The sequence below is a fragment of the Solanum lycopersicum genome, chromosome 9, assembly GCF_036512215.1.
Source record: "Solanum lycopersicum chromosome 9, SLM_r2.1".
NCBI classification, from domain to species: domain Eukaryota; kingdom Viridiplantae; phylum Streptophyta; class Magnoliopsida; order Solanales; family Solanaceae; genus Solanum; species Solanum lycopersicum.
Genome location: NC_090808.1, coordinates 55878811 through 55896403, shown reverse-complemented (window position 1 = coordinate 55896403; position 17593 = coordinate 55878811). Strand labels below are relative to the sequence as shown.

The following is a 17593-nucleotide window of genomic DNA, read 5'->3' as shown; positions in this document are numbered from 1 at the left end:
TGATAATTCGACTTGAACTTGCATGGTGTATATATGTTTAAAGGAATGCAAAACATGACTAAAATTTCTCAATATGCTCTCCAATTAAGAATGAAAATGAAAATGATTACAACAATGAGGTATTTTGTGTTGGGTTTTAAAAAGGTGTGAATGGAAAATGAAGAGTTGCAACTTTTATGAAGAGTTGTGACTTTTATGAAATGTTGCGACTTTTATGAAAAGTTGTGACTTTTGTGAAAGGTGACGACCATTCTGAAACATTGTGACTTTTCCAAAGGTTTGTGACCTTTCCGCTAAGGCACAATAAGAACTTTTTCGCACTACCCTTTGTTTTCTATAAATTGAGGAATTTCCTCTCATTTTAATATAGAATTCATGGACTTCTTTTTCAACTACTAAATTTAGTATTCTAAGTGTACTTTACTGCCGTTGAGTGGTCCATTGACACCGGAGTTTTTGGTATCTATACTCTGGTGATTGAGATCATTTTACCCTGGGAGGTCATATTCCAAATCAAACCTCGGATACTAGAGGGGAATAATTTCCTCAAGGAAACATTGTGAGTTCAGTGGACTTGATCTTTTTCCCATTAAAAATTTTCCAGATTCTGGTACATGTTTTACAAATTTTAGATTTGTTAATTAATTTCAGTTCTTCTATTCTTTTGTTTTTCACTAGTTCATTAAACTTGGTAACTTCGTGTTTCTACAAAGTTTGTTGGAATCAGTAAGATTCATTAGACACATATTAACAACAATTCTTCTTTAAGAAAAATATTTCGTATATTTTTTTTAAATCTATTTCTGATTCTAGTTTCGCTACTAGTTTTAATTTTCTAGTTGTGAAAATGTTCTTAAACTTTGTTGTCTTACAAAGATGTTCAAAGTTTTGTTCTAAGTATGTTTGGAATACAAGATGAACAACATTTTGTTCACCATGAAGTGGTAGTTTTTAAGGGAAGATTGAGTTCACACACGACCGTTATGGGCTGGCGCCCCGTGCCAGCAGTGCCCCCCAAACTTTGGCTACTAATTTTGTGTCGGGCGTCAGGGGTCTCTTGGCCTATTCCTTTTGTGTTTCATTCCAAATGTGTTTCCTTTTAGTCGTGGCTATGTTTCCCTTTTTTGTGTTAGCTTTTATAGGCTCCATTTACTTTTGAGAATTCTTACATGTTCTAATCATGTGTCTTAATGCACATGCAAAACTAAGAGAAAAGTTCAAGAAGTGTTTTTGAGTTATTGTTGATGATCTTTTGTAACCAATAATGGTTTTAAACTAATTTTACGAGTAAGCAAAGATGAATATTGAGAAGAGTGTTATTCATGACTGAGAAAAGGTATAAGGGGACTTAGTATTCCAAATGTAACACTTTTACAATGAAAAAGAGAAAGAAATTTTGATTTCTATTAAAAAAGTAATGAGTTTAGAGAGATTCAAAGCAGTTACCTCTTTTAAGAGGACCTTTTGAGTAATTACCTCAAATTGAGAAAGAGCATGTTTTACATATTTGAGCATGACTATATATATTTAATGGGAATAATTAAGCATCGATATGGAGATGAGTTCAGACAACTCACATTCCTCATAAACTATGTAGTCAACATCGGTAAAGGATCTACTTTTTAGACGATTCCTTATTGCTTTCAAGCATATCTTAGTGGATCACTTAGTTGAGGTATTTTATACCCCGACAAGGTATAGGACAGTTCTAGTATCGTAGACGAGACGTTATATCATCACATAGCTCATAGTGAAGGTTTTCGATTAGAGAATCTCCCAAATAAAAGAAAAGAGTAAATTATTGTACTTTTATATACATTCTTAAGTTAGTATCTGTTTATTTTGAAGCTTTAAACATTTTACCCTTTGTTATTGCTTTTGTATTGAGTTGAGCTGCAATGAGTACTCTTTTAGTTTTGTCAGTTATGTTACTTATGCATTCAGTTTTGTACATTCAATGTACTGATGTCATTTGACTTGCATCTTATAATGATACAGATATAGGTTCAGGATCATCAACAGACGCTTCATTAAGATCATTTGACATTCCAATTAGCTTTGGTGAGCTTCCTTGCATTCTGGATGATTTTCTCTTTTTCCTTTTCATTTTAGTCTTTTTAGGATGTTGTGGGTCTTGTCTCAACATGTATTTGGACTATAGAGGCTTCATAAATAGTTATAGTTAGGAGTCTCTCATAATTGTTCATTTTTGTTGAGATGTTTTGAGACTGTTTTTTAAAGTATTATCACAATTGAACTTAAGTATTTTTAGACAGTTAAAATTAAGTATTTACTTGAGTTGTAACGTCTAAATTCTATTTGTAAGCTTGGTATTGCTTGCGTATATCTTCCGCTAAGTAGTCAGTCATGCAAAGAATTCGTGTGGGATCAGAAATGGTTCTTCAGTGTCAATCATGTCCTTGGTGTACGCTAAGGCGTAAGACAAATATTAGGTCGTCTTTCATTAATACGTTACTTTATTCTATGTACATATTTAATGGTTATTATATTCGTGGAAGTCTCTTCAGGGACATCCGATAATAAAAAAATATTCATGAAAAAAAATTATCTTCTCAATAAAAAAAATGAGTTCAATCGAGATCCGTGGTTGTGGACTCTGATAGGTGTTAATAACTTTTCTTTGGAGTACCGTAGACTCTTGCATAGAATTTAATTGATTTCGTAGATACAATTTCTTAAATTTTTAAAAGGTTTCTTAATTTTTCTAAATTAGGCAATAAATGTAATACTTTAAAATTTTACATTCTCTATGTCTCAATTTATATAACACTTTTCATTTTTTGAGAGTCAAACACTTTATAATACTTGAAGGATGTTTTATGGTAAGAATGATACTTTAAGAATGTAGTTTAAGTTTGGGGTATAGGTAAATAATGTTTTCTGCTAGAAAAATGATACTTTAAGGATGTAGTTTAAGTTTAGGGTATAGTTAAACATGTTTTTGGCTAAAAACTCTATTTATTAACTACGTAAAAAGTATTATAAGTTACAATAATTAACAATTCAAAATATTTTAAAAATATATGAAAAATATTTACGATAAAAAAATAGACTTATTTAAATTTTGATATCTAAAAAATGTTAGAGAAATTGAGACAAAGGGCTAATTAACTTTGTAGAGTCCACTGAAGTTACATCTTATTTGAAAATAATCGAACACAACTATCTCCTCCATGACTCCTATCATCAAACACAACTATTGTTTCTTTTTTTTAAACACAACTTTTTCTTCATAAAAATATTATAACACGTCATTATTTTTTTCTATACAGAAGAACATATTACAACAATCATTAATTATTATTTAATGATAAATTTAGAATATATTTTTATTTCTTAATATTCCTATAATTGAAGAAGTATAAGCATTTGCTAATATAAAAATTAAGATATAGCAATTATAATGTTATAATAAACAAAGGTTTATTACATTTTTCAAAGCAAAAAAATATCTTTAAAATACGAAGGAGTTATTGTTAACTCTCTTAAATTTAACAAATGTTAAGAAATACAAAATTGTAGTAGGAGTTATTAGCAAATGTTTATCTAATTTTAATTTAAAAAATGTTAAGAAATACAAAATATTTTCTATCTTATTAGAATTTTTAAAATTATTATCTAAATAAAAATACTAATAATGTTACTATAATCCTATATCTATATGATTTATATAATCAGTTTAAAAAGTATATAACGTAATTTTATTTTAATTGATAAAAACAGCTATAAAGGGAAAAAAATTCTTTAGAATTGTATTTTAAAGAAATTAAAGAAAAAACAATATATTTATTCGAAAAATTATGCTTTTGACCTAAAAGTTAACCATATGAACATTTTTTTAACTCAAATGTTAATCACACAGATTATTTATTCAATTTTTGAAGATATTTTTTTCCTTTTTATTTAATATATCTCCACCTACTGTCTTACCAAAAAAAGAGTGGAAATAATGAATAGAAATATTAGTAGCATAAAGTTAATAACAAATTTGCAGCATATGAGTAGAGCAGCCTCCACATGTAAGAAGAAAAAAAATCCCATCGAATTATCAGTGAAATCAATCAGATCTGAAATTGAGAATATGAGTGGGGTATTCACAATTTCCTCACTGTATGCTCCTGCTCCTGCTCATACTCATCGGCTCCAACCTAATTGCATCATTCCCCCATGGAATTCCTCTTTTCCAATCACAAACAGAAGCGGAAATGTTGCACCACTCAATTTCACTTGTAACTTCAGCTCCAACCCTCCTCCTGGTATGTCCTATTTTTATCAACAATTTTTTAAACATGTATTTGTGTTTTGCCTTTTAAGGAAGTACTGGTGTATATTGTTGTGGTAGTGGTAGGGTTTGAAGTTAATGAAAGGATGGAAAGGGTTTTAGTCTTGGAAAAAAAATGAGTTAATATGTAGAGTATACTAAACACAAATAATCATGTTTAATGAAGTACAACAACAACAATGTAATTTTACTAGTGGAGGATGGGGAGTGTGGTGTGTATGTAAATTTATTCCTAACTTTGTGAAGGTAGAGAGATTGTTTTTTACTAAGCTTTAGCTTAAGTAAAGAATATTAAAATCAAGTACCGAATGAAAATGGAATAATGAAGAAGTAGTGCTAAAATTAAATGAGAAGAAAAATAATAGAAACAACAAATGATGTTATAATCGAAGCATTATTAATGAGAATGTAGGAGAGGAATAACAATAATAATACTAACAAGAAAAATTAGACAAGGTTCGACTATCTGCTCACTTTCTACCATAATCATCTATAAGCTACCAGTGAGCCATGTCTTGTCTTATCATCCTGGCCCACTATTTCTTTGGCCTAACTCATCGCCTCATACCCACCATAGCCAACCTTTCACACCTTCTCATTGGTGTATCTCCTCTTCACATGCCTGAACCATCTCAGTTTTACCTCCCTCATCTTGTCCACCACGAAAGTCACCCTCACTTTGTCTCGAATATCTTCATTTTTAATTCCATCTTTCCTAATATGCGCACGCATCCATCTCGACATTCTCATATCCGCTACTTCCATTTTTTGAATGCGCGAATTTTTGACTGGAAAACAATCCGCCTTTTATAACATAGTTTGTCTCAAACACATTATAAAACAATCCACCCTTTACAACACAGTTTGTCTTATAAACACTTTATAAAAGTTACCTCCAAGTCTTGTTGGCACATTCTTATCACACAAGATACCGGATGTGAGCCTTCAATTCATCTACCCCGCTCTAATTAGATGACTAATTTCATCATCAATCTCCATGTTTTCTTGGATTATTGACCCATGATACTTGGAACATCCTCTATTAGGAATAACTTGTGTATCAATTCTCGCTTTCAGACTTTAGATGAGCAGTCCTTCGTATTAGAGTTTGAGTGCCAAATAAAAGTGACACAAGGAAAAGAAAGAAAGGGTTGCTATGTGCAAGACCTGAATTTAACTTGTTATTAGTCTGCAATTAAAGAACAAAGGACTAGCTTCTTGCCAGGTGCTTCCATGAGTGCATTTTGAGGATGGACCTCGTTTTCTAGTATCACCTTTTTTACAGTACACTCATTTCTGTTCTTGAGCTACCAATTATGGGTGCACATGCACCCTGTAGTCATAATGTAGGTCTGTTGATGTATTGTGGTATTGTGCACTTACTGACCCAAAACTTCTTGTTGATGTGGCATCAGTGACTGAAAACGTACCGACTGAAGATCTTGGTCCTTGGATCCAGTCTCTTGCTTTTAGTATCCATGATGAAAAGTTATGGTTTCTCCTTTTGCAAATTGTCTAACTGGTCGGTTTGGGCCTTGAGTCTCGAGGAGTAATACCAGATATACTTGGTAGTCATATCTACTTCAAAGGAACTTGTCTAAAACTAGAAAATCACTATTGATCCTGGAGAATTAAGAAAAGAATAAAAAAACTTTGCATGTCCATATCGATTAGTTTTAATTTTTAGGTTCTTGCGAGATATTAGATTTGACTTCCTTTTGAGCCCGACCTAGAGTTAGCTTCCCAATAGTGTCTTCCTTCCTAGAGATAGAACTTTAACTATCAAACGCGTCCATCTCCTTATTCAAGATATCTCCATAACTAATATTTCCTCCCCTGTGTTATATGTAGGTGTTTAACCGGATACGGAGTTTAATAAATTGAAGAAGATGTTCGACATGTAAGCCAAATATATTTGAAATACCCTAATTTTATCCTATTAAATCAGTGCTCAGTTAGGGTTTCACATGTCTTCCTTTTTCCCTCTCATTGTGAAAGAATGAACTTTATATCAAGTGGGTCCACAAGTCATGTCACTAAGGTTAAAATGGGAATGTTAATTTAAACAAATTTAGAAAAAGAGAAAGATGTCATTCTTTTAAGATAGACTAAAAAGGAAAGGGTATCGTGTAATATAAGTCAGAGAAGCGACTTATAATAGATGAATCCATTACACTTATGTTTTGGACTTGCTTCATGGTACTGGGTACAAAGGGAAGTGCAAAGAATAGCTGTTTCTTCAGAAACTGTATTGGCTAACTTGAATTGGGCTGCTATGGTTATGTCTCTGATCATTTCTCTGCTGCTATATCATCATACTTTTTTTTTATTTAGTAAGGAATATTGCCCATTACTCATATTTGGCTCTAATGTCCGTCCTTGAAACTCATATGGTATGGTGTTGTGCTACTTGTATGCTGAAAAGTATTGTTTAGCAAAGGTGATATGAAGGAGTGATGGTATATCCTGCCTAGTCATAGGGTATATATAAGCTATGGATGTTGGGTAATAGTCGAAGCATTTGAACTGTATTATTAACTATGCCCTACCTTGTCTTGAAGTAGTACCTATTTGGTAGGCATGTGACTGCCAGCTGGTCAGAGTGGTATGTATAAACTTGAACCTAGAAGCTATGACTGTGACTATTATCGAGGAGATTTAATAGTGACCACACGAAGTAACCAAGTAGAATGAAGCATCAAGATATTCAACAGAAAAAGAGAAGCACCTTAAGGCCTACGTCTTCCTCGATCTACAAGTTCTACGTAATGGTCTGTTAGAATTACTCATTCTTTCATTTGGTGTCCGCAAACTTCGGCTGACTGCAGTGTTCTGTCTTGGGAGTTCTTTCCTATTTGTCGGTCCTTCTGTCCTGGGACATCTCCCTTCATTTGGAATAAATTCATTTTGTTTTTCACAATTTCTTCACTTCTTGTTCCTCTTCATTTCCTTTTGGGTGGGGGTGGGGAGTCAGTTTTCCTATATTTTCTTTTTGCTCCATTTGAAGAGCCCACATTTTTTTATGATTTGTATTAGCGGTTCAAAGAGACTTTCTTTGTAACTTGAACTGAGAATAAACCTTTCATTAATTCTTCCCAATTCTTTTTGGCTTCCCTAGACTTTCTTTTTCCTCTTGTTTTGGTTTGGTTGGGTGCGCAGAGAGCGTAATCGGGTTTCCTTTTGAATATGAAATTAGTCACTAGTTTGTTGTTTCATTAGTCTTTGCTAGATCCCTGCATATACTCAAAATAACTAAAATCATCTCTCTTGCAGGTGAAAATGAGAGTAAGAATGTCCTTGATGCGTTCTTCTTAGGTAAAGCTCTGGCAGAAGCAGTTACTGAGCGCATAGAGTCTACAGTAGGGGAGTTCCTAAGTACAGTTGGCAGATTGCAATCGGAGCAACAAAAGCAAGTTCAGGACTTCCAGGTATTAAGTAGTTCAAGTGGAAAACTAGATGCTTTAAGTTAGATTAATTAATATGAATGGTTTGAAAATTTTGTTTTATTTTACTTTGAAGGTCCTCATTCAATGATGACATTTAATAGCTTTATATTGCCATTTACCAACAACTACAACAAAACCTGTAAAATTAGAAAAGGCTAAAATTTTGAATAAGGTTTCCTCTTGGTATACACACAATCAGCCTGCGTATCTTTAATATGTTATAACAGTCTAAGCATCGTAATGATGAAATTCTTGTTTTTGATTCCTGGATGTCCAGAGTTGTTTCCACCCAGAAAATACTTAGTAATAAAGTTCATAGACTACTTTGCCAGAAATGTGTAACCTCGATGGTTTGTGCAAAAACAGGAGGAGATTCTTGAAAGAGCCAAACAAGCCAAAGAGAAAGCAGCACGTGAGACGATGGAAACACAAGGACTTATTTCCAACTCATATGAAGCAGACACATCGACAGCAACTGCAGCCTCAGCTTCTGGGAGCGTAGCTAGTCCGCCGCTGACAAACATAAATTCCCAGCCTGCCAAGGACTCTGAGATAGGGATATCAAATGGAGATTGATACTGTAGTTGTATTGCATTCGTCCTTGTAATGAAATACCTAGTTAGAGTTGTCCAATGGAACAGTATGATACTTGTGGAAGAGGAAATAGAACTCTATCTGTGAATACCATTTCACCATAAACATTGTACCTTTTCTCTCTACATAATTAATAAAACTTCATAAAATCTAGTACAATGTTGTGATTCGTGTTACTGGTCCAAAAAATTGTACATAGATGATAAAGCTATCACCACATCAAGAAATTTTCTAATCTACAGAGCAGAGAGACTAAATTTGTGACGTACAAATAAGTCGTTCAAATATTTCGTCTGAAACTTAATAAGACAACTAAACTGAGGAAAGAAACTATGCAATGGAAAAAAATGCTTCTCGTGATATATAGTTGACTCAAATTTAGTACAACAAAAAAGATGGTCTCCGGTATCAAATATATTTCACAGGGCAAACAAAAATTTAGCAACCACAAAAAGTGATTTTTAAGCATATTTTCTAGCTGGGAGTTTATCTTTCATTCATTATCCAACTCAAACCCAGATGGCAGCTCAAATCTGTTGTTCTTACTTTCATCAGTTGCAACAACTTCATCAGCATCATCCATAGCAGAATCCTTCTTGATATAATCTACCTTAAAGTCGTAATCACCGTCCATATCAATGGCAGTTGAGGGCTTGTCTTTCTTCCTCCTTTTCTTCTCAGCTTTCTTCTGTTTAGTGTTCAACATGCCTTCCTCACCGTATAACTTCTCATTTTGTCTACTACTAGCACTTTTGCCTCTTGTCTGGGCTCCATCACCTTCTCCCGAGTCCATTGGCTCATCTCTGTTCTCACTAACAAGGTTTTCTGTGGCATTATCGCTTTCAACTAATGGCTGCTGCAAATTGTCCTGGAATGTGTAAATAGGCAAACATACTTCAAACTTTGTTCGAAAAATATTGAAGTTGACAATAGATGTGATAATTATGATCATAAATGGAGGGAAAAAAAAGAAATGGCTTTTTATGATAATTGGGTTCAAAAAGCATTCAAAGATGAAGTATATAACCAGAGTTCTTGGGGGGAAATTGAAACAAAAAAAACTTATAGTAGTCAAAGCAGGCAACCTTTAAATCACAAAACCAGATGCAATTGTCAAAAGCAATTACGGAATACAATAGTGATTAAATACAAACAGTATCCCTAGAAGTATAATGGGGAAATCACTTACCTCAAGCATGTTATCATCAAAGTTAATGGGCCGATTTGATGGAACTTCAACTGGGTTGAAATCGTTGACAGATTTCAGGCTTCCAATAATAGAGGATTCACTTCCATAAACTTCATCGATATTGAATTCTTTCCCAAATTCTGAAACTATCTTGACCTCTAAATGCTCCCCCTCATTCCTGGTTGGGGGCAGGGTGTAGTATGGAACTTTCCCTGGAATGTGTCAATAGGACATCAGAATTTTAATAATATGATACCTTCAGCTATGAGCGTGAAACTCCCTCATATTTTGGAAGTTTAATTCTTTAAAAGGAAACTAAATGGTATTCACACATACCCTCATTCCAGTCGTGCAGAACGATCCTTGCAGCTGCATCAGTATCAACGATTCCTCCCTTTTTGAGCTTACCTCTAACCATAGCAACTTTCTGAAGAAAGTCATCCACAGAATCGAAGGTAGGAATCTTGTATATGGTAACCAACATTCTTTCTGGACAAAGTTTGAGAATCTCCTTTACTGTAAACCCACAGAACTAGCAATTAGATACATCAATACTACTGAAAGAGATAGAATCAGAAGCAAAAATGGGAAACAAAATCCAATTACCAGGACCAATTGGGTCATCTAACTTTTCTATCCTCTTGCAATTTCGAAGAGCAATAGATGCATCATCCTCAGATGCAGACCTAAGCATCACAACACCGGGGCAGTCCAGCAATTTAACATTCTTATCTAACTGGACTTCTTGCAGGGATCTTGTTAATCCTGGAGTAGCACCTACATTGACTACATGAGATCTCTTCAAGCTATTAATCAGGCTACTTTTACCAACATTTGGTAGACCAATGACTCCTACAGTGATTGATTTCTTGATCTGCAAGGAATTATCATTAGTGGGAAACAAAGAATAGCGCAAGCAAACTGCAAAATTAAATAACATGATTGACTAAACTAGACAAACAAAAGTTTATGAAGTCATTCAAAATTTCATCTTATTTTATTCCTCCAAAACCTTTCATCTCATGCATCTAAACACAAAAGAATTTTACCATCGAACGTACCCATGTTGATTGTGGATGAGTATAATTGGGCATTTACATGTGACAAGATAATCATTTTGAGGAGGACCCACCTAAATGCAGCTAAACAAGCTGCACATACGATGAGTTCCAAGTTTTTCTTAATCAAACGATAACTTCAAGGTTTGAAGAGCATGTAAAGTGCAAGTAACTTTGCCAGAGAATCTCAAACAACTTCTCGATGTTGATGACGAAGTTTACTGTCTCCTAGTTCATTTTGATTATTAGAAGCAAAGTTCCCTTTATAACACATTCAGAAACACCCAACACACACACACAACTGATAGAGATAAGAGACTTGAAAATGTCCAAAGTGTAAGAGACGATTTGAGAAATGGGATTATCATGTCAAGCTACTGTAGATTTTAAATTCCACCTGGCTCTATCCATTAGAATTTTGATGTCCCAAACATGGAAAACAATCTAACCCATTGGTTACTAGCACTTTGTTCAAAAAAAATATACAAGTTGAAGTTGAAAGGCATATTCCAAAACTCAACTGCAACACAAGCTAGAGAGAGAACCCCATAAAGATGATCCTGGAAGTACCTCGTGGCTTCGTGAGTAATTCTTCAGCAATTTTATCAGTGTCTCGGCGCCAAGGCAATCACTGGTTTGCAGAAGATTGCTAGTCTTACTCTTACCAGCCTTTGAGGAAGGCTTCCAACCCAGGTTTGACTTCTGCTCTTGGGTGCTACACTTGAAAGCAACCGTTGGTAATTCCTCTCTTAAATACTTTAGCCACTTTTCTGCAGCTTCCCGAGGAACAAGATCTGGAGAAAATAATTGAGAAGTAAAAGATCTAATCCAAGTAACAGCATAAAAGTACCCCTTCGAAGTTTCTCTACAGAACATTGTATGAACCATCAATAATCTAGCAATCTGATGCAACATTTCCAGAACCAAAAAATATTTAGGTTAGTGACCTATATCAAAAGGCTGAAGCTGAGACACATACACGTGCACATTATATTTAGATATGGAGATCACTTTATATATTCACACATCATTTCCAATATCCACGTCTTTGTGCTATTATGATTAAACTCCAACCAACAACCTTTTACTTTCTGAATGACATAGTATAAGTCTATAAGACACAGGGTATATCACTGTAGCTATCGGTGATAAGCATATCCTAAAAGAAAAGAAAACCCAAGCAGATGCAAGATAATGCCAAAAAATATAGAACAAAGAAAATACCAATTTTATTAAGGAGTAACACAAGATGTTTCTCAGGTCCTGCTCTCATCACCATCTTTTCCATGTCAAGACAGCGGGTACCAAGAGGATCTCGAGCATCAAGCACTTCCAAAATTACATCCGAAGCATCAATTACTTTGACCAACTCCTTGTAGAAAGCCCTTTCAGAGTTATCTACATCATAAAATCAAGCATCAAGACCGAAGAAAGAAAAAAGGAGCAAACCCTCTAATTTCACTACCACTTCCTTTGCCGACCTACAAATAACGAAGTAACGAACATAAAGAAAAAACTTCCGCTTACCTCGTTGTTTAACAAAAGAAGCTGAGCCATCATTTACCCTTCCACCTCCAACTTCTTTTTCTTTTGTTGAAGTCAAACCTTCCAGTTTGGACACATCATCATCCTCAAGTAATCCAAGCTTTCTCTTCTTAGCCTGGAAAACAATATCAGTGGGAGGTAAATATGTGGACAGAAAATGTCACCAGGAGGAAACAAAGGAACCGGAACCCCAATAGCAAGAAACCTATATCGAACACAAGTTTTTTCCACCATTGACACTAGAGTTGGTCTTCCAACTTCAAGGCTGAGTGGCCCAGTAGCCACCTATACCTTTGTAGAGGCCCTTAATAGAGATGCTTAAGTCATTAATTCAACCCGGTTAATGTGTTATTTGTATCTGTATGTATAACCTCCCCAAGCACACAGAAAAGTAGTAAATCTTACCTGAAAATGAGTGAAACACATTCTTTTTTATTTCATAGTTCCTTCTTCCTTTTTCGGGGGTTCTCTATGATCCCAGGATTTCAGATAATTCCTATCATTAAATGTTTATGATTTATCTCAAATTCATTGAAATTTCCAATGAAGTCCAAGTTCCCTTCTATTTCTTTGTACCAAGTAGAAAATTATTAAAAGATATTTTCATATCAAAATCAACAGCCGACACTGAATATGAGCAACACAGAGAACCACAATATCATCTCCATAAATTCCATTGAAAATTCTAGCACAAGTAAAGAGCAATCAAACATTGTAAGGTCGCATTTTTGCATCCTTTATTCATAAAATCAAGCTGATATAGAGCCTTTAAATACCTCTGGATCTATATATTTATTACAAGGAGAGGAAGAAGCACCACATTAAACCAAGTGGCAGCACAATAATAAACCACTTGACAGTTTTAGGACAATGCTCCAAAAATTTTTGGAATTTGATCAGATTGATAATCAGCATGAGTTCCATAACATAGGTCCATGTAATTCTCAATTTTGCTATCACGTAAATCTCTTGAAAATGGATGTGAGAAGAGACCTTTTTGTGAAGGAAAAATTAAAATAACCTTAATCAGCAATTCTTGAATGGTTGTCTATGACTTCACTGTCTATTATATAGTTCCTTAAATCACATTCAGTAATACTCATTGACACTTCATCAAAAGGTCATTTAGAAGATACGAGGAAGTTGTTTGTGGAAATGTCCCTAAAGAATCTTTAGATCGAATACTCACATGTACAATTCATTGATTGATAGATGTAGGTCAACTCCATGAAACGTTGAAGCTTCACCATGATTTACAAGATAAAGGACTAACACCAGATGAATTCACTGTCAGTGGAGTACTTAACAGCTATTGTCAGAATGGAGACATGGAAGGTGCTCTTGGGTTTTTCCTTGAGTTCAAAACTAAAGGTACGCTACCTGATTTCACGGTTTTCATGTACTTGGTGAGAGGCTTATGTGATAAAAGGAATGGAAGAATCTCAATACATCTTGAGGGAGATGTCTCAATCAAAACCTGCCATTGATTTTCTTTGCAGAGTTGAAAACAAGATTGAAACAAAGAGTATTATAAGTTCTCTTTCTTTATTGTGTGAGCTAGGAAGCATCCAAGAGGTAGTTAATTCTCAATGAGGTGGTCCATGTAATTCCCCATTAGAAAAGGGTGTGTTGGTTGGAATTTATTAGAGCAGCCTTATGATAGGAGAGAGAAGAAAGTTGATTCTTATTCTGCAGATATAAAACACAAATAGACTCCATATCATGCAAGAGTTGGACAAAGGAGAAGGCATCAAACTACCACAATAACCAAAGACACTCAATAACACAACTGCTCAACTTCAGTTCTTACTATTCATGTATTGCTTTATTGTGTTCAGAAGCGGAATATGATAAAGCTAATGAATGGCAAAAGTTATTACTGGTTCCACATAGAGCATATTGGATTTTAGAATAGGAACTAGACAAGATATTGTTAATGCTACTCTAAATTCTGCCTGTTTATGGGTCCATTGTGAAGTCTAACAGCTAACAAGGAATATGAAATTGCAAGAAGATAAGTTAGGCACGTAATAGGATGAATTAAGAAATTTTTCAGATTGGATTTTAAGTTTTAACTGTCAGTGATTGAAGAATTTGAAGCTCCATTGATGGCATTGAGAAAATACAAATCCCACCCCCCCTGCGGATGTTCTCTTGGATTGGTTCTATGGCGTTCTGGCTTCTCTAGGTTTATGACAAAAGAAAGCTAAGGTCCTCTTTCTCGATCTCCATAACTCCGGCAAGACCAGATGACATTAATGTATGTTGTGGCAAGTTAGTTCCATCAGAGCACAAGGACATCCCTCTTGAGTATAATACAGTTACAAAATCTAACAAGAGAATATTGTGTTACTGATCTTATACATGATTCTTTTTTCCATAGGTAAGCATAAGGTTCTTGGTGACAGTGAAATTCGAGGAACAGGATATAGAGTATGATACAGTTGATCCCGAGAGACAGACAAAAGGAAAATAGTGAAGGACAAGAGGCTACACATGAAAATTTTACCTATTCTCTTAGAAGACTTTCTGTGGGATTTTGTAGTATATTGTACTTTTTGGGCCAAAGGATGGAAGTGGCTTTGCATAGTGGTTAGGGCGCAAAGTTCGTTAATTTTGGAGATATGACTAAATGGATCAATTAAAGATCTTTAACTTTGGGACAAGCACGATTACTCTTAAAATCTCTGCTACCAAGGTTTCTTGGTTTGGCATAAGTTGTTTCTCAGTTGGCAACTAAAATAAGTTCATATTAAATAACAATTCAGAAGAAAGTTAATTGCCTCTTTTCTTTTCCAAGTGAACTTTTTTTTCTAATAGAAACTGTTATAATTAATATCATTATACTTTGATATGAGCTCTGATGTCAGAATTCTCCAACTTTTTCTTTTGCGGCTTTTCAAAATATTGTAGATTTGCTTCTTAATATCTAATTACACATGCACACCTGCATTTCTCTTCAACTGTTAACGTTTACTGATTGAATTAATCATGTGTTACTAGCTTATCTATTAGTTCGATGTAAGCATCAGTGCGGATAAGTTATTACTATCTTTGATTTCATAATTTTACAGAAAGCAAAATTACATGTGCTCATACTAGTTACAATATAAAGTTCAAATAGATCTGGCTACGCATAGATAGCATGGAAACAAGTGATTACCCTCTCTTTACGGGCAGCTTTCTTCTGCTCCAATTCATCGAGAGCACGAGCACGACGAGCCTCAAGAGCCTTGAGTTCTTGCTCCTTAAAAGGCCAATCATTAGGAATTCCTGGATCTTTCTCTACCTTAGGTTTCTTATTAAGTCCAAGCTTTTTTGCCTCTTTGGCCTTCTTCTTATGGTGCTCCTTCACTTTCCTTATAATCTTATGCTTCTGCTTCAAAGACACCCTCTTACTCTTACTCTCTGCAAAACATCTACATATTATTAACCAAAACTCAAACGAAAACTCAATCAAAACTTCAATTCAATTACTTACTTTTGCTTTTCTTCACCATTTTTGCTTTGTCGATAAGCTCTCTCTCTCTCTCACTGCTCTTTCACGGATTTAACAGAGAAGGAAGGGTTTTAGGGTTTTGGAGGTGGCTGCGGAAATAATAATAATAAAAATAAGGATCCGGGTCAACCATTCGGGTCGGGCGCCCGACCCGAGTTTACGTATAAAAAAAGGTAATGGGGTGAGAGAGGCTCGAACTCTCGACCTCAGGATTACTCGTAAAGCTATGAGACCTACGCGCTAGCCAACTGCGCCACCACCCCAATCTTGTTGCAATTTGTCCCTTTATATTTTTGTTACTTAAAGTATTTTCAAATATTGTAGGTTGTACTCGAACGTTAATTTTCAAAATAGTCGAATCGTGGAATGTATACTTGAAAAAGGGATTGTGTTTTAACCTCCAACATTTGGCGTTAGATTTTTAAATATTTTGGAACAGTTAAATTTGAGTGAAATTTCAACATATTCTTTAGCAGCGGTTAAATTTGAGTTCGCATTAAAAAGTCTATATTAAAAGGTAAAACGCCTTATAACAAAGGTGACATCATACCCAGAAGCACTTAAAAGATGTTTGATCAAATATCATATGTCATTTTATTTTATCTTTTTGCATTTTATAGATTTTATTTGAGTTGAACTTATATCCAGTACTAGTGCAACTCTTTTTACAGTGTCACATAACTTTAATGCTCAAGGAAGATGAGTTTTTTAATTACTTTTTAGTTTTATTTTATAAAACATAAGTATTAAATATAGAAGATTTTAAATATAGTAGTATAAGGTAATTAGGACTCCAAATTTATTTTACCAAGTTCGTCTAGGATTCTATCTTGACTTATCGAAAATAGGAACAATTCATCGTTCTTGTTTCATCATCATGGTATTCATGTTTCTTCAATGCCATTGATACGAACCTAAATGTCAAATCGATTAGATTCACATTTTTTTATAATAATGCCCCCATCATTCTGAAATCCTAAATACGCCTTTGACTATGATGATACACGCTTTATATGAATAAGACATTGAGTTTGAGTCTCAATGGACCATATTGATGATAAAATTATGGCCTAACACGCCTTAATAGAACGGTTTCATAGTTTAAGTGTCTTTGATAATTCGGGACAACTTCAGGTGACACTTTATATCTTTTCTCTATTAAATATAAAGGTGTGACATGTAAAAATGATTATGGTCGACTCATCAAGAGATATCATGATATTTGCGCATTCTTCAAAGTAAATGTGTCAAAATATGAAAAAGAAAATATATGAATAAGAAGAACATATTCATGTATGGTTGAAAATATGTCATAACTCTCTTCTACGGAAGGTTTGAAAGAAATAAATAAATTTTATTTGACAGAAATGGACAATGATCGTGTACGTTTATACGTCATAAATATATTGTATGTTTATTGTGAACTACCGACAAGGCAAAAAGAAAAAAATTTGTCTGTAAAGGTTGGGGTCATGACCAAATTATTATTATTGTGCGGCAATACAAATTTTTCATTGATTATGTACCTAAGGTTGAAAAAAGTAAAGCAAAATACATGTCTTGCTTGTAATAATTTTGACCCTGAAAATATTAATATAATTTTCACATTGAAGGAGATGTTCACCATACGAATGGTGTCATGGAATATGTGATACTATACAAAATTAATTATAAGCTCTAAAGAGTTATGTTATTATTGGAGGAATAATATTTGAGTTGTAGTAAGTCTCAAAAGAATTTTTTTTTAATCTTTCGGAGGTTTTGAAAATAAAAATTATGAGACTATAAATTATGAAAAGATTTAATATCTTCAAATTACTACAGCCGAAGCAGGTTATAAATATTTATGTAAAAGATTACCCATTATTTTCCTCTTGTTTGTTGCACACAAACATGGGCATGTTGATGAAATCACATGCAAAAGCAAATTATAAGTGTACTGAAATAAAGATCAGTTGG

General features: G+C 34.1%; 2 protein-coding genes and 1 non-coding gene across 3 annotated transcripts; 1 reads left to right on the top strand and 2 right to left on the bottom strand.

The window, feature by feature from the left end:
* The first annotated feature begins 3916 nt into the window (after positions 1–3916).
* On the top strand, positions 3917–8512 carry LOC101259284 (uncharacterized). The gene is made up of 3 exons (XM_004247045.5): positions 3917–4277; positions 7577–7731; positions 8116–8512. Exons 1-3 carry the CDS (start codon positions 3971–3973, stop codon positions 8323–8325), a joined length of 672 nt encoding a protein of 223 aa, XP_004247093.3. The 5' UTR covers positions 3917–3970; the 3' UTR covers positions 8326–8512.
* A 169-nt stretch (positions 8513–8681) lies between these two features.
* LOC100037516 (nuclear GTPase-like) lies at positions 8682–15677 on the bottom strand. The gene is given in 9 exon segments (NM_001247453.1): positions 8682–9211; positions 9533–9744; positions 9869–10048; positions 10139–10406; positions 11161–11384; positions 11815–11988; positions 12118–12250; positions 15299–15543; positions 15617–15677. Coding segments are annotated over 9 exon segments (1830 nt in total). The 5' UTR covers positions 15636–15677; the 3' UTR covers positions 8682–8836.
* A 134-nt stretch (positions 15678–15811) lies between these two features.
* Positions 15812–15897, bottom strand: TRNAM-CAU (transfer RNA methionine (anticodon CAU)). The gene is given in 2 exon segments: positions 15812–15847; positions 15860–15897. It is a non-coding gene; the product is annotated as a tRNA-Met (tRNA).
* Positions 15898–17593: the final 1696 nt, after the last annotated feature.

Coding starts and splice junctions, on each gene's coding strand:
- LOC101259284 (XM_004247045.5), top strand. CDS start 3,971: ATGAATAGAAATATTAGTAGCATAAAGTTAATAACAAATTTGCAGCAT. Junction 4,278..7,576: donor CAGCTCCAACCCTCCTCCTG/GTATGTCCTATT, acceptor TCTCTCTTGCAG/GTGAAAATGAGAGTAAGAAT. Junction 7,732..8,115: donor AGCAAGTTCAGGACTTCCAG/GTATTAAGTAGT, acceptor GTGCAAAAACAG/GAGGAGATTCTTGAAAGAGC.